At 40.6% G+C, this 27,541-nt stretch overlaps 1 protein-coding gene across 1 annotated transcript; it reads left to right on the forward strand.

Annotated features, from left to right (window-relative positions):
* The first annotated feature begins 399 nt into the window (after positions 1-399).
* Positions 400-24,976, forward strand: eif4eb (eukaryotic translation initiation factor 4eb). The gene is made up of 7 exons (XM_041184576.1): positions 400-492; positions 7,984-8,090; positions 10,096-10,191; positions 18,440-18,503; positions 21,074-21,187; positions 21,707-21,846; positions 23,841-24,976. The coding sequence occupies exons 1-7, from the start codon at positions 475-477 to the stop codon at positions 23,953-23,955; spliced, it is 654 nt and encodes a 217-aa protein (XP_041040510.1). The 5' UTR covers positions 400-474; the 3' UTR covers positions 23,956-24,976.
* The last annotated feature ends 2,565 nt before the right edge of the window (positions 24,977-27,541 follow it).

The raw sequence follows: 27,541 nt of genomic DNA on the forward strand, positions 1-27,541 counted from the left end.
CCCACATTGCTATATTGCTCCAATACCTCAACCTTTCCCTTTGGATTTCTAAGTCTCCCATCACCCAAACCCTCTCCTCCCTCTGTCCAGCTCTGCCCACAGCCCAAAGGTCCCATGAGGACAGGGGGCGCGGCTGGAGGTAAAGAGGCGGGGTTTGGTCTCGCGCGCGAGGACAGGGTGGGCGGGGAGCGGGAGTCCAAGAAAGGGGGCGGGCTCTGCCTCGCGCGTCGCCGGTTTGAGCCTCATTTCTTTTCAAAAAAGGAGCGCGCGGGCGCGTCACGTGAGCCGGGGAGAGCCCGGCGGTTGCGTGCGCAAACGCACACACGCACACACATATATATATATACACACACACACACACACACACAGAGTGGAAGGGGGCGGGGCTGAGGGGAGGGGGGGGGGGGGGCCGGCACCACGTGACCCAGGCCGCTTCAATCGGCGGGTTCGCTGGAGGCCGGAGTCAGACACAAGATGGCGACCGTGGAGTCGGTGAGTGACATCTGCCTCAGAGCGGCCGGGCGGAGAGCTCACACAGCAGCACCGCGGCACAGCGAGAGCGGGGGGAAGGGAAGGGGTTAAATTAACGGATATCAACCGTCAGCGTCCGAAAAGGGGAGGGAGGGAGGGGGGGGGGGGGGCGGATGGGGAGATAAATCTCCCCAGCACCCCCTCACCTCACAGGGGCTGAGGAGTTGGGCTCGGGGCCGGTGGTGGTGGCGGCGGCAGCAGCAGCAGCAGCAGCAGCATGGCCGCCCCGCTTGTGCTGGTGGCTGGAGCCAGGCCTCAAAGCCCCCGGCATCGTTAAAACCCATCCCTCCCCACCCCCCACCCCGACCGCTCATCAATCGGCTGAACATCCATGGGGAGAGATTATGCCTCCCCTTCACGGCTGCACTGCTCTCGCTCCCGTACCATCACCGGCTGATACTGTTATTTATCTGTGTGTGTGTGTGTGTGTCACCCCCATCATTCACCTTCCCCTCCCCCCTCCCTCTCCTACACACATCCTTACTACCACACATCTTCCCCATGTGTCTGCCTTAATCGCCCTTTTTGAAAAGAGTTGAAGGTGAGCAGACTGTGTGCATTTGTTCCCCCATCCGACCCCTGCTGTTTGTCATTGTTTTCTTTTAAAATTTGTCAGTTTTTTTTTGTTAATGGGTGTTGCTTAAAATCATTACCTGGGCCATTTACAGCATCGCGTGTACAGCATTTTTAAAAGTCAATAAAAATCACAGGGAGAGCGTATTTTTACCCATGAGCGAATTTCTGGATTTAAGGACTATATAATATAAATTGAGATTTTTTTTTTAAAATCGCGTTTCTGCTTCACGACTGTACGCCCAAAAGAGCTGTTCCTCTATTTGAATTGTGATTCTTCCTCACGTGTTGCTTTTTGTATCAAGTCACTAATGTATGAAATAGATTGGGGTGAAAATTTGGGGTGGTGTACCACTCTGGCCCTTGTACAACTCTGAACAGCCATTTACAGTGTAATTTTGACAGCTGATGGGGCAATCATCCAGACCAACAGATGGTAAAATGATATCTGTCATTTAGATTATTAACCTTTCACTTACTTTTATTATGTTCATCAAACTCAACATGTGCGGATGAGCAGTCAGACAACTAAAGTAACTGATTTTTATCTTGTATCATGTGTTTAAATGTCCTGAATGATTTTTATTCAGGAAAAACTAGGCATTCAATTATCGGACTCAAAATTGTCAATAAAGTCTTTTAAGTGCAAACAATTTTCTGAAAGACCCACTCAATTTAAGTAACAGATTTCTCAGTGGCATATGATGGGGATGCTGAAGATAATAAAAGTAACTGAAAAGGTTAATAAAACTGTGTGAACTTGAAAGTATGCAGCATAATCTTAATATAAAAATAAAAAAACTGCGGATGCTGGAAATCCAAAACAAAAACAGAAATACCTGGAAAAACTCAGCAGGTCTGGCAGCATCGGCGGAGAAGAAAAGAGTTGACGTTTCGAGTCCTCATGACCCTTCAACAGAACTAAGTAAAAATAGGAGAGGGGTGAAATATAAGCTGGGTATTTTTTTTTGGGGGGGGGGGGTGTTGGTTGTAGGGACAAGCAAGCAGAGATAGGAGCAGATAACCAAAAGATGTCACAGACATAAGAACAAAGAGGTGTTGAAGGTGGTGATATTATCTAAAAGAATGTGCTAATTATTCATAGTGGTGTGGGCAACTGAGGGAATATTGCTGAAAGGAGTAGACTCTGGGGCTGCAACATCTATACAAAATACTCTCCTTTATTTGTCTTCTGCCATTCAATATGTTAATTGTATTAGAGTATTTGTAACTTGAATCTGTCAGTTTGATTCTGGGTGATGGGGAAGGTACCATAATTGGCATCATGGTACCTTGCCAGGGAGAGGAAAATTTAACCGATGTGTCCAGTGAGCTTTATTGAACTCTATTTGTATTGTGGCTAGGGCAGAATGAGTTGGTTATGATGCCCAGTACAATTAAATGGTTTCTAGCACTTGCATATGATGAGTGGCTGAAGTACTCTGGGTTGCTCTTGTCTATGGAACTGTATCTCAGCATGAATGACTACCTTTAGAAAAGTTAATGAGGAAATTTGGGAAATTATGTTATTAAACTTCCCTATATAGAAACAGATTGCAAAGCATGCAGAAATATTTCAGTTCTAAATGCACTTTGATTCAGCAGTGAACCATGCTTATACATTGATATTTCTGTGACTATATCTTCCTGTGCACTGTACCACCCCATCCCCAAAACCCAGGATAAAGTACTTTGTCTCCGCCTCATTTGGTGTTCGTATGGATTTGTGATATTTTAAGTGGTAATTCAAATGAGAGAATAATGCCAAGTTTTCCTTTGTTAATATTATTCACTTTAATGTGAGGCAAAAATATCGTGTTCTAGCTCTAATAGCGCAAGGGTGGTTGAATAATCTTTAAATATCTGACAGGTGGAGGTAGTAATGGAGAAGAGGAGTAATCTAGTTTGTGGGACTGTGGTTGTACTATAGTAACATTCAAACAAGTAAAATGGTGGGAAAAGACCAGCTGATTCAGTAAACCAGCCCTGTCAAGAAACGTCATGGCCTTGTTTGATGCCAATTTGTTCCCTATAGCCGTGTAATTTCCCAGAAACAGCCTGGAGCCAATTTAAGGAGAAAAACACTGGGGAAATTCCTCTCCTACCCTCTAAGGCAATTGAAAGTAATCCTGCAGTAACTTGAGTCTCTCTATTTCCAGCCATCCTGCAACCTATCTTATAACTTAGTGTCCTTTTGTCTCAAGAACTTGGCTATTTCCTCTTGCAAAAAATTCATACTCAGTGCACATTTGGTATTCTGCTCCAGAGGGCTGTGATGCCCTATGGACAGAAATACTTTCTAGTTATAAAAACAAAAAACTGCGGATGCTGGAAATCCAAAACAAAAACAAATACCTGGAAAAACTCAGAAGGTCTGGCAGCATTGGCAGAGAAGAGCAAAGTTGACATTTTGAGTCCTCATGACCCTTCAACAGAACTAAGTAAAAATAGGAAAGGGGTGACATATAAGCTGGTTTAAGGGGTTGGGGGGGTGGTAGTTGTTGGGACAAGCAAGCAGTGATAGGAGGAGATAACCAAAAGATGTCACAAACAAAAGAACAAAGAGGTGTTGAAGGTGGTGATATTATCTAAAAGAATGTGCTAATTAAGAGTGGAGAGCAGGACAAGCAAGGTAGCTCTAATGGGGGTGGGGTGAAATAAAGGATAGTGTTTTCCCTAATTCTTAATCATTTTATAATTATACCCCTTTCATTCTTTCACCCTTTTACATCTCAGATAAGCTATGCAACTGGACAGAATCTATCACTTTTATTGTTTTAAAGTTCTTAATTGTATTCCTAATTCTTAATTGTGGGTTCCTTAGAAACCCACTTCAATATCTTTTTTAAAAAGTACAGCTTTGCCTCCAGGAGTTTATCTTGATGAGCTGTTAGTCCGTTTATCAGTGTCATCTGGCCTCTGTATTCTTGAAGTTATCAGGTCTTGGGTTCTAACTCCACTCCAAGGACATGAGCATAAAATTTAGGCTGATAGCGTCAGTGCCGTATCCAATTGTTGCTGTGTTGTTGGAAGTGCCATCATTCGGATGAAATGTACAACTAGGGCTCTGCCTGTCTGTTAATTGGATGTATAATTTAAAAAAAACTCATGACACTGTTCGAGGAAGAGCAATGATACCATGGCCAATATTCATCCCTCCTAATATCACCCAAAAAAAGTCATTATTCTCATTCACTGTTGGATCTTGCTGTGCCTGTTTGCTGCTGTATTTGCATATGAAGCAGCTAATTCATTGGCTATGAAATAACACAAGGGCACAAAATATGAAAGCATAGCTTGATTTTTATGAACTAATTTAAGGTTGCTTTACTTATTTTGGACTGCCTTTTTGAAGACCCTGTGATTTCTGATGAAATTCCGGTTGCATAGTAAGCACCAAAGGAAAAGCCATTTAAAAATAATGAATGGTGTTACAATGTGGAAAGAATATTTTGTACATTTATTACACGTATGAGTTTGTTCAGTATCATTGGAGCCAAGGTTTACTGTTGATGAATTTGGCTTTCACTATTTGTGACCAATATTTCCATGAGCTAATTAAGCTGGCTTTTATATTTTACTATGCATTGGATCTTGCTGGGAGTTCCATTCTATTTTAAATGCACTGCAAACATTGCTTTGAGTACAGAAATAAACTTATCAAGCACTTGTTGATTCAGCTAAGAATTTTGACCAAATTTGAACATTTTTAAACAAATTGTATTTTTTTTAAGTATTGCAGAATGCCACATTTACATTTCTGGTAGAAACGAGCAGATATATTCAGGTAACGAAATTGGTAGTTTTAGGTCTATTTGGGATTCCTCAGCTCTTGATTAAAAATGTCCAGTACTAATTTCTCTCACTTTTAAGTAAAATCAGCTGATTTTATAAAATATATATATTCATTCATGGGATGTGGGTGTCACTGGCTAGATCAGCATTTATTTCCCATCCCTAATTGCCCTTAAGAAGATGGTGGTGAGCTGTCTTCTTGAGCTGTTGCAGTCCACATAGTAAGCTAGGCCATTTCAGAGGGCATTTAATAGTCAACCACATTGCTGTGGGTCTGGAGACACAAGTAGGCCAGACCAGGTAAGAATGGCAGATTTCCTTCCCTAAAGGGCATTTGTGAACCAGATGGGCATTTTTTTGGCAATCTGCAATGGTTTCATGGTCATCATTAGACTTTTAAGTGTCAGTTCCAGATTTTCTTTTTTGATTTCAAATTCCACCATCTGCCGTGGCGGGATTCACACCTGTGTCCCCAGAGCATTAAGATAAAGGCAAAATACTGCAGATATTGGAAATCTGAAATAAAAACAGAAAAGCTCTGCAGGTCAGACAGCACCTGGAGAGGGAAACAGAGTTACTGTTTCGAATCTGTATAACCCTTCTTCAGAAGGAGGAAGCTAAAGAGGAAGCTCCTCTTTCTGAAGAAGTGTCATACAGACTTGAAACGTTAACCCTGTTTCTCTCTTCACAAGTGCTGTCAGACCTCCTGAGTTTTTCCAGCATTTTCGTTTTTATTCCCCAGAGCATTACACTGGGTCTCTGCATTACTAGTCCATTGACAAAACCACTACACCACTGCCCCCACCCCGCCCAATTTAATGTACATACTTTGGCTCAGTGGTAGCACTATTTATTGGGTGACTTAGTAGATCATTAGTTCGAGTCCCACCCCAAAGACTAGAACATCCTGTTTAGGTGACAGTTCAGTGCAGAAGGAGAGCTGCGCTGTCCTGTTCAGGTGGATGTAGAAGATCCCATGGTACCATTCAAAGATGTCCCACCTACATGTGGGACCTATCTCTTTGACCAAATCATCTGCCCTGTGTCCCCTTATGTGGCTCAGTGTCCAATTTTGTTTGAAAACACTCCTGTGAAGGCCTTGGAATGTTTTACTATGTTAAAGACACTATATAAATGCAAGTTGTTGTGTCACATTACTCCAATCCCCCTAATTGTCTATTTCTCATGGCTTTGTCCTTTTGCAATTAATATATGTATCTATAGCTATTTCTAAAGCTTTAAAATATTCTTGGGAAAAGGAACTAATTACAGTAGTTTCCAAAATCTCATCCATACAGATTTAAATATTTGCGGAGAAGCAAGAGTTTTAAATTTTTTCCCCCTGTATCTACGTGGCAGCGAATTGAATTCAACATGAGGAAAGCGAACAAATTATCTCCTATTTAGCTCTACACATCCCTTTTCACTGCCTATTTGCTATATATCTTTTAATTTATAGCCAATGACATACTTATACTGAAACTTGAAATTTTAGTTTTGACTCTGCACCATACATCAATGTGTGTATCTGCCATTGCTGTGAAAGGTAGTTTGAGGAATTTTTGCATTCTTGGAGGGGAGGAGATGAATAGATCAAGGTTTAAGTAACAGCAAAAATGGCAGGCGCAAGTACGCAAGTACCTTTATATATTCAGTCTCTTCCTAAAGACTCTCATAATTGTGATACAGATTTTTCTGTATGCTAATAATCTGGCACCAAACTAGCAAAGTATATTTATTTGCATCATTGTATGCAAATCAGTTAGAATAAGGGGCAACCAGAGCATAAGAAAGCAACCCTGCCTACATTTACTTTGTCATGCTTTTTTCTGAGAATCTTAGCTGGTCTCAGCACATTGAGTTCCGAGATCTGAAATCCCTCTCCTCTGCTTCTGGCAGTTTTGTATTTCGCTGTCTGTTAGTTTGGCAGCCACGTGAAATTCTGAGCATAGTGTTATGACTGCCCTTATATCCTCAAGCATAAGTGAAAAGGCGAAGCCTGCTATTATGAAATCCACGGTGGGTATGGAAGAAGCCCAGCTTCAAAGAGAAACCTGGCTAATGATATAGCTTGAATCTCAGTGGTCACCTGATTCTGGCATGATGGGTTTCATACAGGAGTGAAAAATGTTTTTGCTGCACTGGCCAGTTCACGCTGTATCCAGCCTGTGGGTAAGGTACTGGCTTTAGATCAACAAACCAGTCTCTTCAAATTTTACAACTGCCTTTGCAGAAGCATGCACATATGACTTCAAATTCTAATTTGGTGCAGTGAAAACCAGTGGTACTGTCTGTATTTGTTAACTCCTCCCTCGCACAGAAAAGTCAAGGAGCATTAAAACTTATACCCCATATTGGATTGGAGTGGGGCATTTTTTTTCTGAGGGCTGACCTGGCAGCCTATAAAAATCTGTGCAGATTGTGCACAACCCCCTACCCCAATTTGGCAAAGGTTACTTCCCACATTTCATTTCTAATAGAAGTTGTCAAACCTTAATCTTACCCATAACCCAGTGGCACAGAGCCAAATATAAAGCTGCAAGTGTGATCAAGGAACTCCTCATCTACCAGGGATTAAACCTGCAGCCATCAGACATGAATAGTTTAGCCTTACTCACCTTTAGTCACTGGATCATCTAGACAGCTGTGTGTGGGTTTTCAAATATTAATCTTGGCACAAGCGATAGTGGAAGTATGTTGCAACCACTGTTTCCAAATGCTCTGCAAACAAAATAGGTGCTGCATTTTTAAAAGGAGAAGAATACACATTTGTATCTCCCTTTGGGATATACGTTCTATTGGGAGATCTCCAGCACTTCACTAAAACTTGTGAATTTAGACGCTCAGAGTCAGTAGATTATTTGACTGCGGATCCTGATCCTGTCCTCGCTCAAATGTTCACATAAGTGAACTTTCCAACAAAAGTTGCAAGGTCAGTCAGGGGAGCAATAAATATTAAGTTTGCTGTTCATGTATCCACTATGTGCATCATTAATGATTTGTTACAATGAAACTCATACCCGCTAATTATTAAATACTTGTGTGTGTGTTTAAAATTTCTGGCCATAATTATTTCTTCTGCAGGAAACCAGTACACAGCCCCAGTCTTCAGAAGAAGAAGGTAAAACTGAGGCAACAAGTCAAGAAATAGTGAAGCCTGAACACTACATAAAGCATCCGCTACAAAATAGGTAAAATAACAAGCATTTGTAATGATTTTCACTGATGACTTAATTAAAGAGTCACTAGCCACAAACTATTTGTATTCCATTTCATAATTATTGTAATGGTGAAGAATGCAACTGCATCATTGTCTTCCATTGATTTCAAAGGGGCAACAACTTAGAGTGCGCCACAACTCCCCCACCCCAACAAAACAACACACTATCATAAATTGCATCTTATCAGTTTTTGACAATTATGAATAGCTATACTTTCCCAAACACAGTTTGTCAAAAGCTTTTATAAAGACTTCTAAATTTGGCAATTTTTTTAATATAATAATAAGCTTTAAAAGCTTTGGGCTTTTTAAAAGTATGAGTAGATCCAGAACACAGGCATGTAATAGTTGCATTTATACAACTTCTGTGGTCAACCCTAAAACTGATCTGTCCCTGTTTATTGACTGACCAACCCTGAATTGAACATCAAGTGCTACGTTCCATCCAGCACTTAGACTGCCAATTTCTAACGTTTTAAGTGGGATAATGAATGCACTAAAATATTGGAGAAAAGGAATTTCAGATGAATGTTATGCACTCTCATGTTATTTTTGTGCCTAATGCAACTTCCGTTGTGTTGCTCAAATTTGATCAAAGTGAGCAATCAATATTTTAGAGCAAGCACAGGATTACATAGCACTGGTATTGACTGCGAATGTCCAAAATTATGACCGTTCTTGGTTTTTTAAAACATATTTTTTTGGTTGCATGCATTACTTAGGGCATTCATTGGATAGAAAGAAAGCTAGCAGAAGTTTAGCACCCACTGGCCTGTAAATATTTCTGGAATGTTTTCATATTAATTATGAAAGATTCCATATGCCGGACTTTGTAGCTGTTACTGAGTATAACAGTAGAGAACTTGAGTGTTAAATTTCCTTCCCTCCTGCTCTAACCTCTAGTAACATGAACTAGGCTGGCACCTCAACGAAGTACTGAGGAAGTGCTGAAATGTTGGAGGCATCATCTTTTGATGAGACATAAAACCAAGGCCCTGCTCAGCGGATCTAAATGATCTGTAGCATTACTGAAAATAGATCAGGAGTTCTTTTGGTGTCCTGTTCAAGATTCCTCCCTTCACCAACAGTAGCAACAGATTATTTGGCAGTTTGCTATTTATGGAATCTTGTTTTATCCAAATTGGCTGTTATATTACATGCATAATAACAGAGTTAATTTCAAAAGTAATCCATTGGTTGTTTAGGCATCTTGAGGAAGTGATAAGGTGGTGTAAATGCAATTTTATTCTTCTGTAGAATTTGTGGTGGTGTTGTGGTAGATAACTTTAATTGTGATTTGCATAATCTCAATCTGTTCCCGAAAACCCTTCAAAGCTCTTGTTTTTATTTATGTTTACGTTTTTCAAAAGTTGATTAACTTTACCAGAAATAAAATGCATATTGAAAATGCATCTTATCCCGGACTGTGAAATGCTGCCAAATCCAGAATGAACTGCTTTCCAAACTATCAAGAATAAGTGTAACAACAGGGTATTTATTATTTTCTCTATTCCTTTATTTTTTTCCTCAACATTGCTTGTAGGATTTTGGCCTTTTTTATGATTTTTGTTTGCCAAGGTAAAGGAAGGTTGGTTGTACCATTTAGAATTATTGTTCACTTTGGGCATCAAGTTAAGTGTTCTACCACAGCAATGTACCCCCAGCCCTAACTTCAGAAGAGCATGTCCTATCGTACCATTGGAACTTTTCCATTTTTAAGGAATGACATTGCTATTATATTTTCCCGTAGGAAGGAGTTTGAGGCTTAATGTTTCAGCTAACAGAAAAAATAATCCTCACTTCTAATGCAAAATCTTTGAAATAAAGGCTACTGTCTGTTTTACTGCACTGAGGCTCATTTCCACACACCCCACCCACCCCTTAACTTTGTTTCTGGTTTTTGAAAGTTTTCAGAAACTGCTCTTTGTCGTATTTTGGCACTTTTCATTATTAAGCATATATAATTTCTCATGCAGGTGGGCACTTTGGTTCTTCAAGAATGACAAAAATAAAACTTGGCAAGCAAACCTGCGCCTGATATCCAAATTTGATACAGTGGAAGACTTTTGGGCGTAAGTAAAAATATGAACTTGTAAACTGAGAAGTACCTTTTCTGGTGGGCGAGGCAGGGAACTCTAGTTTTCCCTATAACATGTCCCTGCACTTGACTAAGAAAGAGAGAGATTATCAGATTTTGGGATCTTTGTTAATGATTTTCAACTGATGTAAGCATAGGAGAATAACTAGTAGCTTTCATAAAATTATAAAGTTTAAAAAATGATTGAGAAAGATATTATCTAGACAAAGACCAGTGTTAAAGGTTGGGAAAGCAAACTAATTTTGAAAGGTTGCGAATGGAACTAGGAAAAGTAAATGGGAGAAATTTTAACAGAGAACAGCAAAGGGGAATATTTTAAATGGTGAACAATAGCATTCAGGAAAATATATATTCCAATAAAGAAAGATAAATCTAGCCAACGATGAAACTTTGGATGAATAAGAGATGTGGGTAAAATTGAAATTGAAGGAAAAGACATTATATACCATAGTGGGCTCATGCCCAAGATCAGAGCATGTGGAGTCAGGGGGACAAGTAGTAGAATGGATGGCAAGTTGACTACAGAACAGAAAACAGACGAAGGGTTCTGGGTTACTCCTCACGCTGGCATCATTCACATTAATGCTTTGGACTTGGAAAACTGAAGTACAGTTTCAAAATTTGTGGATAGTACCAAATTGAATATCATAAATACTGAGGAAGGCAGCAACAAAGTGCAGGATGATATTAATAAACTTGTAAAATGACCATGCAATTGTCAGATGAATTTCAATACAGAAAAGCGTGAATTATTATATTTTGGTGAGAAGAATAAGAGGACCACAAACTGCTTGGATAATAGTCTAAATGGAGTAGTGGAGCAAAGGGATCTAGAAATACTGTTGCACAAATCACTAAGTAGTGAGACAGGTTAATAAGACAATTTTTTAAAAAGTCAAAAGTTATGTCCAGTGTACCAAAACTCATTTGGGTGTACTGTGCACAAATCTGTCTCCATAATAGAAGAAGGAAGTAGAAGCACTGCAGATAAAGTGTGAAGGTAACATTGTAACCAAGAGGGTATACTTAGGAAAGACTGAACAGGTTGGAGCTCTTTTTTCTAGGAAAGAGAAGACTGAGGGGGTAGCCTGATTTTAAGATTAGGAAAGGGTTCAATGGGGCACAGGTAGAAAAGAAGCTTCTGATTGGTGGGGCTGGAGGGGTGGGTGTGTGGAATAAGGACCATAAATATGATAGTCATTAATAAATCCAGTAGGGAATGTGACAAATAGTGTAGATGCACTTAAGGGGAAGCTGGATAAACACATGAAGGAGAAAGGAATAGAAGGAAATGCTCATTGGTGAGATGAGGAGGGATTGGAGGAGGTCGTGTGGAGCATAAATACTGGAATAGATGAATTGAGGTGAATGGCCCGCTCTGTGTAACCTCTGAGGGATACAAGGGCAGCATGAAATTACTGATTTGCCTCTCTCTCTTACTAGCTCTCTTCCTCCTACACAGTTTGATTGAGTTTGGGGATTTGGAAAGAGACTGGGTTTATTTTTAATTATGTCGGATGCAAAGTGTTTGCATTTCAATTCTTGATTACTAAAGCTGTGCTTTGTATAAATGTGGTTTTTGTTATTAGAAGTTTCTGATCTTTGGCAGTTATTTTCTGTTTTTATGCAAAAGTGAATTTCATATTATTTGTGGAGCAGTATTTTCAGGAAGGCTTTCCAAGATGCCAATTCTGATTTTTGAAGCCATTTTAGAAATCAATTCTAGAACAAATGGAAATGGCAGTAAAATAGGAAATTCATAACTTTTTACTTCTGGCTGTTAAGATCGTTGTCTATTTTTAAGTTGTATATATGAAGGTTGATTAAGTTACGCTGCATATTCAATTCTGAATTGTGTATCTTATTGAAAACGTCTTATCAAGTTGTCTGAAAACTCCACAACGTGTCACAATGCATCAGATTTTCATTTAAAAGACATAATTGCATAATTTAGTATTTAAGTAGAATTCCACTTGTGCATAATTTACTGATAGCTACATGAAAAAGCCTTTTACAAATGTAACTTTATATGTGCATAGATCAATTGACAGCACTGCAATTTGACCAGTAGTTTTACACTTCATTTTAAAAATTGTAGTATAAGTACAATGGCTGCTTCACATTGAAGAGAATATTTTTGGAGACACAAGCTAAATAAAGAGTTGCCTTAATGGCATACATCAATTGTTCAGTTTCCACAAAAAGTTTGTTGGCTATCATCCCACATGGAAAATGTTGCCTGCTGTCACTGTCACTAAGCCTTTAACTGTCCTGTTGTATAAACGGCTACACCCTCTTCAACAAAAGGAAATTGACCAAACCAGAAGGTACTTTTATTTGTTATCTATAAATGCTTTTATTTTTTTCCTTCCTACAGTCTTGTGGTTAGGTAAGAATATGTTGCCCATTTGTTCAGATTTGAAATTTAATAGCCTGTGAATCTCTTGAACCAGTTTTCACTGACACCATATAGGAACATGGGTTGCAGTGTTGCTCCTGTTGAACTCTTCACAGTGATAGGTTAGCCCATGCAGAATTTTGACTGAGGTTTGCATTGAGTGCATGGATCTTTTCTTAAGGCTGTTCCTATTGCAGCCTTTGATTCCTCATTCTAGTCATTTTTAGATAGCGAGGCTTGGCCCCAGATCTGTAAGGCCCCATATCACTGGTTCATTGCCAGGTGAGAAAGAATGGACTGATAAAATGGGCCACATACCATCCTTGACTGGAGCAGGGTTTGTTCCTCTGCCCTTTTCATCAGTACCACATAGATAGGAGAGATGGTGGCATAGTGGTATTGTTACTGGGCTAGTAATCCAGAGGCCAAGACTTGTTCAAATCCCACCACAGCAGCTGGTGAAATTTAAATTCAATTAATTAACAAAATCTGGAATTGAAAGTCATAACAGCTATCTTGGATTGTCATAGAAACCTATCTGGTTCACGGATGTTTTTTAGGAAAGGAAATCTGCCATTCTTACCAGGTCTGGCCTACATTTGACTCCAGACCCATAGCAATGTGGTTGACTCTTAACTGCCATCTGAAATGAACTAGTACGCCACTCAGTTCAAGGGCATTTATGGATGAGCAACAAATGCTGACCTTGCCAGTGGCACCCACATTCCATGAAAGAATAAATAAAATGTGCTATTCATGTCATTGAATACCATAGGTCAGTCAACATAGCAGTATGTTCACTTATTGTCTGACTTAGGCAGAGCCACCCATTGCATATTGTATTTTATAATTACATTGGAAAATGCAACCTTTTGTATTCCAGTCTGCCCCCGTGTAGGATTTGAGTTTGTTTCTGCTTAAGTCTGCTCTGAATTCAAGATTCCTTGCTTCAGTTTTATTTGAGCAGAAAACAACTTTAAATTAACAAGAGTAGACTGCACCCTCTCTGGGTTCTGAGCTTCGGTTTCTTTCAATTAAATGAATAGGTCTCACCTTGGCTTTGAAGATTAGTCAACTTTACGTGTTCTATGTAGACTTGTTAGCCTTTTGGCATGCATGTGTGCCAATTCTGAGCCTGTTATCTTGATTACCTCTAATTGTATCCAGTATTCATTTGTGTTGTGTTTCAAAGTCATAGTGGCAAAATTTTATCTTCCATTTTGCTTTGCGCCACTGAAGGGTTGTTTGACTCTGTGAACAAGAAACAGTCTGTTATGTAAATTGGGTGAAAGACTTTAATCAGTCTGGATAGTGCTTCCTTTGAAGGTGAGGCTTTATGAAAGGCTACTGCTGGAGATTACAAATGAGATACTTCAGTAAATCACCTTCTATTACCCCTGGATAGGACAAGATTCGACAGAAAAGTTAGGTCAGTCTCCACCACTGAACATCAAGCCATTGTTTCCAGGACTGTCACTGACCTCATCTCCTCTGGGGATCTTCCTACCACAGCTTCCAACCTGATAGTCGCCCAACCTCGGACGGCCCGCTTCTATCTCCTACCCAAAATCCACAAATAGAACTGCCCCGGTAGACCGATCGTCTCAGCTTGCTCCTGCCCCACAGAACTCATTTCTCGTTATCTTGATTCCCTTCTCTCTCCCCTTGTCCAGTCCATTCCCACCTACATCCGTGATTCCTCTGACACCTTACGTCACATCAACAATTTCCAGTTCCCTGGCCCCAACCGCTTCCTCTTCACCATGGACGTCCAATCCCTCTACACCTCCGTCCCCCACCAGGATGGTCTGAGGGCCCTTAGCTTCTTCCTCGAACAGAGGCCCGAACAATCCCCATCCACCACTACTCTCTTCCGTCTGGCTGAACTTGTTCTCACGCTGAACAATTTCTCATTCAACTCCTCTCACTTCCTCCAAATAGAAGGTGTGGCTATGGGTACCCGCATGGGCCCCAGCTATGCCTGTCTCTTTATGGGGTATGTGGAACATTCCTTGTTCCAGTCCTACTCCGGCCCCCTTTCACAACTCTTTCTCCGGTGCATCGATGATTACTTCGGTGCTGCTTCATGCTCTCGTCGGGACTTGGAAAAATTTATTAATTTTGCTTCCAATCTCCACCCCTCCATCATTTTCACGTGGTCCATCTCTGACACTTCCCTTCCTTTCCTTGACCTCTCTGTTTCATTCTCTGGTGATAGACTGTCCACCAATATCCATTACAAACCCACCGACTCCCACAGCTACCTCGACTACAGCTCCTCACACCCCGCTTCCTGTAAGGACTCCATCCCATTCTCTCAGTTCCTTCGCCTCCGTTGCATCTGTTCCGATGATGCTACCTTCAAAAACAGTTCCTCTGACATGTCCTCCTTCTTCCTTAACCGAGGTTTTCCACCCACGGTGGTTGACAGGGCCCTCAACTGTGTCCAGCCCATCTCCCGCGCATCTGCCCTCACGCCTTCTCCTCCCTCCCAGAAACATGATAGGGTCCCCCTTGTCCTCACTTATCACCCCACCAGCCTCTGCATTCAAAGGATCATCCTCCGCCATTTCCGCCAACTCCAGCATGATGCCACCACCAAACACATCTTCCCTTCACCCCCCCTATTGGCATTCCGTAGGGATCGATCCCTCCAGGACACCCTGGTCCACTCCTCCATCACCCCCTACTCCTCAACCCCCTCCTATGGCACCACCCCATGCCCACGCAAAAGATGCAACACCTGCCCCTTCACTTTCTCTCTCCTCACCGTCCAAGGGCCCAAACACTCCTTTCAAGTGAAGCAGCATTTCACTTACATTTCCCCCAACTTAGTCTATTGCATTCGTTGCTCCCAATGTGGTCTCCTCTACATTGGAGAGACCAAACGTAAACTGGGCGACCGCTTTGCAGAACACCTGCGGTCTGTCCGCAAGAATGACCCAAACCTCCCTGTCGCTTGCCATTTTAACACTCCACCCTGCTCTCTTGCCCACATGTCTGTCCTTGGCTTGCTGCATTGTTCCAGTGAAGCCCAACTCAAACTGGAGGAACAACACTTCATCTTCCGACTAGGCACTTTACAGCCTTCCGGACTGAATATTGAATTCAACAACTTTAGGTCTTGAGCTCCCTCCTCCATCCCCACGCCCTTTCTGTTTCCCCCTTCCTTTTTTTTCCAATAAATTATATAGATTTTTCTTTTCCCACCTATTTCCATTATTTTTAAATATTTTAAAATCTTTTATGCTCTCCCCACCCCCACTAGAGCTATACCTTGAGTGCCCTACCATCCATTCTTAATTAGCACATTCGTTTAGATAATATCACCAACTTTAACACCTATGTATTCTTTTGTTCTATTGTTGTTGACATCTTTTGATGATCTGCTTCTATCACTGCTTGTTTGTCCCTACAACCACACCAACCCCCTCCACTTCTCTCTCTCTCCGCCCCCCCCCCCCACACACCTTAAACCAGCTTATATTTCAACTCTTTCTTGTACTTGAACTCAAGTTCTGTCGAAGGGTCATGAGGACTCGAAACGTCAACTCTTTTCTTCTCTGCCGATGCTGCCAGACCTGCTGAGTTTTTCCAGGTAATTCTGTTTTTGTTTTTATTTTTGATCTGGATGTTTGACATGTGAGGGACCCCATCAGGTTACTCCAAGGCAAGATAACTGAAAAATCTGCACAAGTAGAATGTTCCATTTACCTTGTGCTGGCTGGCCTTCCCTGGTTAGCCCTGGTGCTGTTTGTAAAGTGCCAAGGCTTAACAAGCTCCTAAGTATGCAAAGGGATGCTGCTTGAATTTAATTAGTAAAAGCCACGTAGGTTATCACCCCAGGGTACTGATGAGCTCCTGCTGCACCACCAAATCCTACCTCATTAATTTTTCAATGGTGATGGGCCTAGAAATCCATCCAAACAACTGAAGTAAACCTCCTAGATAAAATCCAAGAATCAGCAATGCTCTCCCTTGGCTTCCACCTTGCTCATGAGAATTGTGAATAGGCCTAGTGCTTCATGGACTTTCTTAAGGCATATCAGCACAATGTCCAACCTCAGTTCAAATAAGCTACCGTGGCTTGTTGAGTCAAATGACATACAAGTATAATGCTCTTTCCAGACATCTTTGATCTGTTCAAGTACTGGACTTAAACAGTTATTGGCACAAGGCCAGCAAAGCCGTTTCAGCATGATTAAAAACAGACTTGTACCATGGGAAAAATTATTTGACTCAATAGACATGACCATTGGAGATGAGTGCAGTCCATTGATCGATCTTCTTCCTAATCACAAACTACTATGAAGTAAAAGAAGGTATCATTAACCTTTGCAGTAGCTCTCAATTCGAGTTACGTTTTAAGAAACTCAGCTTTCACCAAAAGCTTGCTGTCCATTCTTGGTTACCTTAAATGAGCTCTCTTTAGTGGATGGACAACTAGAAAGCTCTGGATTTAATGCAATTTTACACACCTGGAGTTTTCCCCATTGGTAGCCCTTCTTACTGTACACTGACCACCATAGGGCAAGATTCCTTGAGGCAATCTACAAGGCAGGAAAATGATCCGTTTGTAGTTGACTATGTATTGAGGGAATAAACTGCAAATGCAGGGTTTTTTTAAATAAACACAGAAAATACTTGAAATACCCAGGTCAGTCAGCATTTGTAGCGAGTAAAGGTAGGCTAACTTCCAATGTGAACCCCATTTTTCACAATATATTCTACAAAAAAGTTATATCCAAAACATTAACCTGTCTTCTCTCTTTACAGATGCTGACTTGCTGTGTATTTCCTGTTGCTGTGCATTGTTGGCTTGGCAGTTCATTATAAGTGCTTTGATGTCACTGTGTTTTGAGGTGGCCGAAAATATAGGTCCCCAGAGTGCCACTGTTTTGGTGTACAGTACTGTTCATATGGAAGTCGGAAGAGAGAATACAAAATTATATGGTATATGACTATGGTTATGATCATTCTGTGTAAATGATAAGCTTCTTTCAAGGGGCCCTTCTTGACAAATTAGTTTGCTTATTTGAGTCTTGGAGGTGTTTTCTGATTTACACAAGATGTTCTCTGTTGCCTTGGGTCTTGCTTGGTCTTCTGTCAAATAAAAGCAAGGTTCAAAATGATTTCCATGCATAGTAGAAGTAGTGAAACTCACTTGAACACACTGTGTGTTCAATTTCCCAACTTCTCTCGGTGACTTTTTTCCCTGTGGCAGTTTAACTCCAATGTAGAAAGATCCCCCTCTGCCTCTGGTTCCCTTTCAAACATCACAAACTTGGAAATTGTGTTCGAGTGGCTTTAATTTCCCCATGTTTATTTGGTGCCTTTACTGCATCTTCCAAGAAAGTGGCATTGATGGGGAAAATCCTGTAGAGGTATGGGAGAAGGTTCTGGTATCATCCAAGCACTAAGAGGTTAAAAAGAAATTGTTCCTCTGATTCTTCCTTGGTTTGCATGTAAAACTGTTTGAGGGAGAATTTGCTTAAGATTGGGAATGTATCGTTGAGTAATGGAAGAACAGAGTATGAACTGCTTTTGTCAGACTAAATCAAGAAGTGTGTATGAACATATGGAAGTTTAGTCTTTGAGGGGGATGTTGGGGAAGCTTGAGGGGGATGATGGGGAAGAGTTACACATGTATACACACACCCAAACAGTTTAATCAATGAAGCTCAACACATGTAAGTATGTAACATGTATAGAAATGAGGAAAGTTACTATCCCCAATATGTTGATCTTTACACTGGGCCAACACCCCAATGTTTTTGTATCCTGTGTTCTGACTAATTCTTGTTTTTTCTTCTCCATCTCACAGCCTTTACAATCATATCCAACTCTGTAGTAATTTAATATCAGGCTGCGATTACTCCCTCTTCAAGGTAAGTAGGTGTTCATGCTCTAAAAGCTTTGGAATTCCCTTTTTCCAGTTACATTACATTAACCTCTCAATGCGCTAAGAACTGTTTATAAAAAAAACATAGAAAAAAATCAACTATTAACTAATCACATTGTCCATCATTCCATTTCATAGACCAGCTTGAAAATTTCCATGTTAAGTTCTATTGCCAAAAGGTGCTTTTCATCGTTGCACTTGTTGTATTGACAGTTGAGGTGGTCAATGTAATTTCTACCAACTTTGTCTGAGACCAAATAGTGTAGCCTCATGTAAGGCCTCTTCTTCACCTGCGCTCCACCTGCACTATCTCCCATTGTGTGGCAATACCTTCCCAAAACATTCATTAATTAAATACTTCCAATATGGTCCTATTACTGTTTATTTTGGAGTGAAGTGTGGGGAGAGAGGTTTGAATTTCAGTCAAAGCCAAGATATGGATAAAAGTCTTTATTTGTGCTGGAATGCATTAATCCCAATATTCTGATATAGAAACTTCTGTTGAAAGTTGCTGGGTAGTGATTATAGAAATAGAAATTAAAATCAACTCATTTAATTCTATTTTAAGTTATATTTTACATCCTTAAGACACTTTTGATCATGTAATCAGTCCGAGCTTTTGATTCAGGATGACGTAATGCATTTCCATCTGTTATGTCTCCCACTTCCAAAGTGGCAACTTTGGTAAGCAGATAGCATCCAAAAATTCAGTGAGTGGGATAGCAAACCACAGGACTAACAAATATCCCTTAACTGTGGGACATTGCAGCAGAGACCATGTAGTATGTTCTCCTGTCTGCTCCACCAGGCAGTAAAGACACTCTTTAACATGACATTTAAGATAAAACCTGTTTAAATTAATTTACAAATAAAATGTTGCACAGTAGAAGTAAGACACAGCAAAAAAACAAGTTAGATAACACTTTTTAAAAGAAAGAGGAAATCGATCCACAGTGACCTAAAATTCCCTATGATGGACATGTCATTTACGTTGTACAAAAAAATCCCTCAAAAGACATTGAGATATTCCATGTGTATGGGCAAAATAATGCTTTATACTAGCCCCTGGAGCTTCTTTTTAACTTGCCCAAAATCCACTCACTTAGTGTTAGAAAAAGGCCCCAAGTATCAATTCCAGAAATTGAACTGAAGCATGTGTGTACTACATTATGCAGACCGAAGGGCCTAAGAATTAAAAGGTAAAGGAACTAGTTTCCACATGGAGTAGTTGAGACAGATAGCAGTGATGCATTTAAGGCCATTTTGCCCCAGTGATTGGCTGATCGAATCAAACAGCATGTTCCTTCAGTTGTTTGTAATAGGCAGAGTATAGACTGTACTCAATCAAGCCACACTTGCAAAGCCCAAAGGAAAACATCTGTTAAATGTGATTCTGCGATTGGGCAGCACTTGTTGAACAAACCTGTGTGTGCTTGAAGCTACACTAACAACCAATTTAAGGCAATCGGGCAAGCGCATAATGTGACTTGTTTGCACTCGCTGGAAGTGACATGCCTGGATGACAAACCACCCTGGATTTTCCAGGATCTCCCTGTAACTTGTGCTTTTGTCCTGCATCCTGGGTCAGGCCTTTCTAAGGTGTGAATTGTGTTGGATTTCTGCTTTAACTCGTCTCTGTGCACGTGTTGGGCCCCAAACCTTCTGTCATCTCTGCCTATATGTCAGCATTTTCTCCTGCAGTTTCTGTGCATGTGTTGGACCCAATGCATCCTTTTCACTCTGCGCGTTTGTTGGACGTTGTACACACACACACACACACACACACACACACACACACACACACACACACACACACACACACACACACACACACACACACACAAACCCCCCCCCACCCACCCAGGGCAAAGCCTTAGAGTAATTTGCGCAGCTAGCAGGATCAGACTTATATTGGCTACTCTGGAGGTCAAAGATCCTGCCTGCAATCTGCAGGTAGCTGGGCTCTGATCTCCATTTTTAAAGTTTAATCAAGAATGACGGCTTCCATCTCACAAGAACCTGTGTTGACATAGCACACTTAATGTCATGAAACGTCCCAAAACGCTTCACAGGAGCATTGTAAAACAAATTTGACACCAAGCCACATATAATGTGTTTTTGAAAAAGAAACAAGGTAGAGAGGCAGTGAGGTTGGAGGCTAGATTACTGAAAGCACGGTAACCAATGGTAGAGCAGTTTAAAATTATTTTCAAACTCATATACCTAAGGCATCTGTAATAATCTAAGGTAATAAAGCTTCCCAATAATGATGCCAACCACCTTTTGAAAGTTATTTTCCAGTGTATTACAATTAAGTTTGCATCTTTTTTGATTCGGATGGACTACTCTTTTCTTGCATATGAAAGCCCACAGCTGGATAATTATGCCACTGGCATTTAAGACAGACTTGTTTTCTATATCTTGCAGTATCAGCCGCTGGAGATAAATTTTGATTTGGCTGAGGGGGGAATTAATCTGTCGGCATGTATTGAGCATTTTTCTCTCACCTGAGCTTTGTTTTGTAGTTAAATAGTGAGCTCCCTGTTTTCTGTGTAGGATGGTATTGAACCTATGTGGGAGGATGAAAAAAATAAACGTGGCGGGAGATGGTTGCTTACGCTTTCTAAGCAACAGAGAAAAACAGACCTGGATCGTATTTGGTTAGAAACTGTAAGTATTATTCTTCCTTTTTCTGGAATTCTTGTCCAGTTTACTTTTTATCTCTGCACTCTCTGGCTCCATGCTCTCATAACACCCCTTCCCCTCTCCTCTACCTTGGGAGCTTGTCTACATTATAACAGTGACTACACCTTAAAATTTGCACAGTATGAAATGCTGGGACCAAATTCCCCAGCAAGCTTTCACAAACAGTTATATGATAAATGGCCAGACAATCTGTTTGTGATATTGATTGAGGGATAAGTATTGAACAGGACCCTGGGAGAATGCCCTTGCTCCTCTTCAAAATTGTACAATTGGATCTTTGCATTCACCTGAAAGGGTAGACGGGGCTTCGGCTTAACATCTCATCAGATAGATAATTATCTCATGGCTTTAGAGGCACATCAAATGCACATGTTTTTGGTTTCTTTAATCAGTTTGTTTTTAAACTTGCAAAACTGGCGCTGCAATTCACTAATTCCTTTTACCTTTTTGTCCTTTCCTTTTGTTCCCTCCCCGCAAAAATAGCTGCTGTGCCTTATAGGAGAAGCATTTGATGAACATAGTGACGACGCTTGTGGTGCAGTAGTTAATGTTAGAAACAAAGGTGACAAAATAGCTATATGGACTACTGATTGTGAAAATAGAGAATCTATCACATATATAGGGTAAGTGAACGTTAAAGACAACGTTGACTGTTGCCATTTTATCCTCTTAACAGTTTTCTCCGAGATGCCATTCTGGAAGCTTATGTTGTCATTCAGCCTCTAAGCCTGGCAATTTTGGGAGGCTCCTCTTATCACCGTGGAACGTATGAATAAGTTTAGGATAGCTTTCTTTTCAAAGTGCACACAGCAATTTCAGCATTGCTGCAAGCTCTTGTTGCAAAAGTTTGAGCGAGTACCCAACATCTAAAAGGATATCTGTAAATTGAGGTGTCTTATTGGAAAGAAAGTTGGTTGTGCCTCGGGTGGTTGATCCTTCAAATCTGCTGTTCGGTTTAGTCTCCTGCCTGTATTGCATTGCTGTGCACACATGTGCAATGGGGTAGAAAATGAAGTAATGAGAGAACCAACTCTTAAACCTTTGTGTGTTTGTTCTGAATCAAACTGACCCAATCTTTTTGAACGTTGCTGCCACCTTGAGCATCACTGGTTGCTAAGGAGTTAGTCGTGCACTTGTAGACATGCATCTCAAATTAGACATCGCCCATGAGGTTATTGCAGTTAAAACTGGACATTTTTGAGAGCCACATTATGGTAATGTTGACTGTGCAGAAAGTCAGTGAAGATAATCTGGTCATGTCAAAAATGCTGGATATGGGAACACATGATAGCCCCGATTCAAAGAATGGCACATAAAAATGTTTGTAAATGAGGACACTTGACAAGGCAAGCTGGCAGGTTGAGGAACTAAACCATGCTATTTACAAGCAATCTTAACACATTTTAGTTTAGTTGAGGTTAATTCTGTTAGCACAGCGAGAGAATGTTTGGTTGTGTTATGTTTCTTGCCATTTTTATTTACATAATTTTGCTTGTAATGTGGTTCATTTGAAAGTTTTTTTGCAAAATTTACTTTGATTTCATAGTCACTTTTGTCAGAATGCATTTAGTTGCCTCTTAGCTGGGTAATGCGAAATCACATGATCAACATGGAGTCAAATTTTTAAAAGCTCATCAAAACCCCTAAATCTAGTTAACTATTTATTCAATCTCTCAGAATTTACAGTGCTGCTGTAACTGAGTACAACTGTACCAAAGGCAGGTAATTACATTTTAGCATGGCCTCTGCAATATGGAGGCTGTCTTGGCCCAGGTGCGTGTTGAACCTCCCTGATGTCCACAGGAAAAAACATCCTCCACAAAGAACATCAGCTGACAGCTAATGAAGCACTCCCATTGATACAGGATCTCAAACAAAAACCCCAAACACTCGTCTGAAATCCCATAGTCCCTGCTGGCGGACTCTCCACACCCTACAAATTGATGAAAACCCCACCCCTCAATGGCACACCTCCTGGTTGACTGCAAACATCACAAGCCACACCTGATAACTGACCCAGGTGGCAAAGTTCCAGGTTTCAACTTTTCATGGAAAACCTGGACAACCCTCAACCACATGAGGACAGGCCTCAAGTGGAAAATGAGGAACAGCTCAAATTGTGACTCTGGCCATCCAAGTCAGACCATCACCCATACACTGAACTCCTGCCCTGAGAGATCCATTCTTGGTGGTATCGCGACCATTTACACGATGTCACCTGAAGCTGCTGAATGAATTGTTAGCTTCGACATCAAACTAACTACTTTCCCAGCTGAACGAAGGGGGCAAAATGCAGGACTGCTGTTCGCTGCTACTTAGAATTGGGCTTTAGATATTGTAGTTTGTAATAAATTGGGAAGAGCTATGAGTAGAGGGAAAGTGTCTGGTTTCTGATGCTGGATTAATTAAACAGCTTAATGGGAGTACTACTAGCATAGCTCAAAGATGCCATGATGAATGTGAACCTTCTCAAGGTTATAAAGCACGATGATGGGTGGGGCGAGCAGTGATTAATTTGCTATTTAATTTGGAAACCATTTTAGTATTTGAAGGAGAGCTCCAGCTTTACGCTAATTATAATATGCTAATTATTTGTGCTTTACTTTGTTCTAAACAGGAGAATTTACAAGGAAAGATTAGGACTTCCTCCTAAAGTAGTGATTGGCTACCAGTCCCATACAGACACTGCCACAAAAAGTGGATCGACAACCAAGAACAGGTATGTTGTTTGAGAAGGCATCAGTTGTATGCTCGTCACTAGAAGACTGGACGCGTAAAGCAATCTACACTTCAAATTAAACCAAAGCTTCTAGTAAGCAGAGTGGGACTGCATTCTAATATTATAAATAAGTCTGCGAGTTTTCAGTCAGTTTTCTATCTTTGACTTTGTTCAGTATTCTGTGAAATAACCCTTTCCCTTCAAAATGTTTTATGAATCCATTTGGTTCCTGAAATTTTCTGAAAGTGTTTAAAGATAACTTGTGGAGTGAAATATTTTAAAAAGCTGTAAGTTTTTGTTTTGAGAGAAGAATGGTTTTCCTTACACTAAATACGGCACAATTTTGACATTTTTTTGGTGGGGTGTGGGCTTGTATAAGCATTTAGTAATTTTGGAAGGGAAAGGGTTAAGAAGATCTTGTCCGAATGTTGTAGTATTTAGCAATTTAGTTCAGTTCTGATATTTTTTTTGACAGCAAAGGGGAAGATTTGCTGCAATCCGTGCTTGATGTTAGCTGTTAGGTTTAATTTATTCATTGATTTCAAATTTTAAAAAGCTCTAATACCAGCTTGGTTAATTTAGATCATGAGATGTAATGCGTGTTTTGGGACTGGACATATAGTTTTAAATTGGTAGAATTCAAAATTTGTCATATGCATTACTTAATCCTGCTACATTAATACAGAATTCACAGTTTGATTTAAACTTTAACTTTGAACGAGCTTTTGCAGTTTAGTAGTGATTTTTACTTTTTGGGCAAGTGTGTGGGTTTCTCTTCAAAAAAAAAGTGTATTTTGTTTTTTTAAAAATTGCAATACAATAATTACATTCCTTGCTCGAGATGTTGAAATATATTGAAATCCTCTATATGTTTTGTATTGTTATGCTGTATTTTAAAACTTGTATCCTTAGAAAAATCTATTTTGCATTCGTTATAAAGGCTGAATTAGGAAAATGGTCCCAAAAAGCAAACGTATTAAAAGTGTAAAAACAAGAACTGTGTAAATAAAACTTGTACAGTGAAATTTCTTGCATTCAGCGGCTGTGGTCTCATTTAATCTTTAACAAAACCAGAAATAGCTGGAAAAACTCAGCAGGTCTGGCAGCATCGGCGGAGAACAAAGTTGAAGTTTCGAGTCCTCATGACCCTTCAACAGAACTAAGTAAAAATAGGAGAGGGGTGAAATATAAGCTGGTTTAAGGTTGGGGGAGAGAAGGGGGGGGGGTGGTGGTGGTGGTTGTAAGAACAAGCAAGCAGTGATAGGAGCAGATAATCAAAAGATGTCACAGATAAAAGAACAAAGAGGTGTTGAAGGTGGTGATATCTAAAAGAATGTGCTAATTAAGAATGGATGGCATTCACACGCAAGGTATATTTTATCTCATTTAATCTTTAATTTGTTACAACATAGACCTGCATATCTATCGATATAAACTAGCTGGTTGTGGACCAAACAGCGCATGGCCAAGTTACTAATTAAACCAGATGTCAGTTGTCCAGTTTTGTCATCTCCATCAGAAGATCCATTTATAATTATTCAGTTTTTTGCCAGGCTAATCATCGGCTTCCATCACCACATCTGATGACATTAGCATAATTACAATTACACTTTGACTAAATACCGCAATGTGCTTATATAGACAAGCAAGTGTCATAAAAGTAACCTCTGCATGAGTATGAAATACTTCAGGATTGTGTAGTCTAAACTGTTTTCCTATAACTGTTATTCTGGTGCAGCTTTGCCTGTTGAACCGAAAACTTAAAATAGCTAAATGTGTACTAATCATACTATTAGTCTTCTTGGAGTTTAATCACAGTGAAAGATTGTTTATCCAAAAATGTTAACTCAACAGTTTTTGCTAAAAGCTCACAAATTCACCTAATTGCTACCTTATGATTTGCTTCATCTTGTTCTTTTTAGACATTGATGGTATCCTGTAGACCCTGCCTTGAACTTTCACCTTGGTTTCCCAATTTCAGAAAAATTCTAGCTAGTATATTTGCTGGGTACTACAGCTGTATAATGCCATTGCAGATGGAAGTGCTTATACTGTAGACATCATATTATCATATGACCCAGCTGAGGTATTTGCCAGCCACCGGAATTATCATAGAATTCACAGCAGACAAACAGTTCATTTCATCCAACTGCCTTGACTTCAAGGCAGCATTTGACCGAGTGTGGCACCGAGGAGCCCAGCAAAACTGGAGTCAATGGGAATCGGGGAAAACTGGTTGGAGTCATACCTAGCACAAAGGAAGATGGTTGTGGTTGTTGGAGGTCAATCATCTCAGCTCCAGGACATCACTGCAGGAGTTCCTCAGGGCAGTGGCCAAACCATCTTCAGCTGCTTCATCAATGACCTTCCTTCCATCATAAGGCCAGAAGTGGGGATGTTCGCTGATGACTGCACAACGTTCAGCAGCATTCACGACTCCTCAGATACTGAAGCAGTCTATGTCCAAATGCAGCAAGACCTGGACAATATCCAGGCTTGGGCTGACAAGTGGCAAGTAGCATTTGCATCACACAAGTATCAGGCAAGGACCATTTCCAACAAGAGAGAATCCAACCATCGTCCCTTGATGTTCAATGGCATTACCATCACTGAATCCCTCACTATCAACATTCTGGGGATTACCATTGACCAGAAGCTGAACTGGACTAGCCATATAAATACTGTGGCTAGAAGAGCAGATCAGAGGCTAGGAATCATGCAACGAGTAACCCACCTCCTGACTCCCCAAAGCCTGAGCACCATCTGCAAGGCACAAGTTAGGATTGTGATAGAATACTCCCCACTTGCCTGGATGAGTGCAGCTCCCACAACACTCAAGAAGCTTGACACTGTCCAGGACAAACCACCCTGCTTGATTTGGCACCACATCCACAAACATTCACCCCCTCCACCACCAACGCACAGTAGCAGCAGTGTGCACCATCTACAAGATGCACTGCAGGAATCCACCAAGGCTCCTTTGACAGCACCTTCCAAATCCACTACCATCTAGGGCAGCAGATAGAAGTTCCCCTCCAAGTCACTCACCGTCATGACTTGGAACTATTTTACCGTTCCTTCACTGTCGTTGGGTCAAAATCCTGGAACTCCCTAACAGCACTGTGGGTGTACCCACACCATATGGATTGCAGTGGTTCAAGAAGGCAGCTCACCACCAGTTTCTCAAAGGCAATAAATGCCCACATCCCAGGAATGAATTTTTTTTTTTAAACTGGCCCCATGTTCCACATAAGTCTCATCTCAGACTACTTCATCTCTAAACCTCATGGATTTCCCTAGCTTCCCCTTAAATGCATCAATGCCATTGGCCTCAACTACTACTTGTGATGGCAAGTTTCACATTCCACATTTGAGGTGAAGTAGTTTCTGTTAAATTATTCACTTAATTTATGCAATCTTATATTTACAGCCTCGAGTTTTGGTCTCCCCACAAGTGGAACACATTCCCAACATCTACCTTATCTCTTTCATCATTTTAAAGAAAGCAATTAGAAATCCCCTCAATCATCTCTTCTAGAGAAAAGAATCCCAGCTTATTCAGTCTTTCGTGATGGTTATATCGCCTCAGCAGTTATCCT

The sequence above is a fragment of the Carcharodon carcharias genome, chromosome 1, assembly GCF_017639515.1.
Source record: "Carcharodon carcharias isolate sCarCar2 chromosome 1, sCarCar2.pri, whole genome shotgun sequence".
NCBI lineage: Eukaryota > Metazoa > Chordata > Chondrichthyes > Lamniformes > Lamnidae > Carcharodon > Carcharodon carcharias.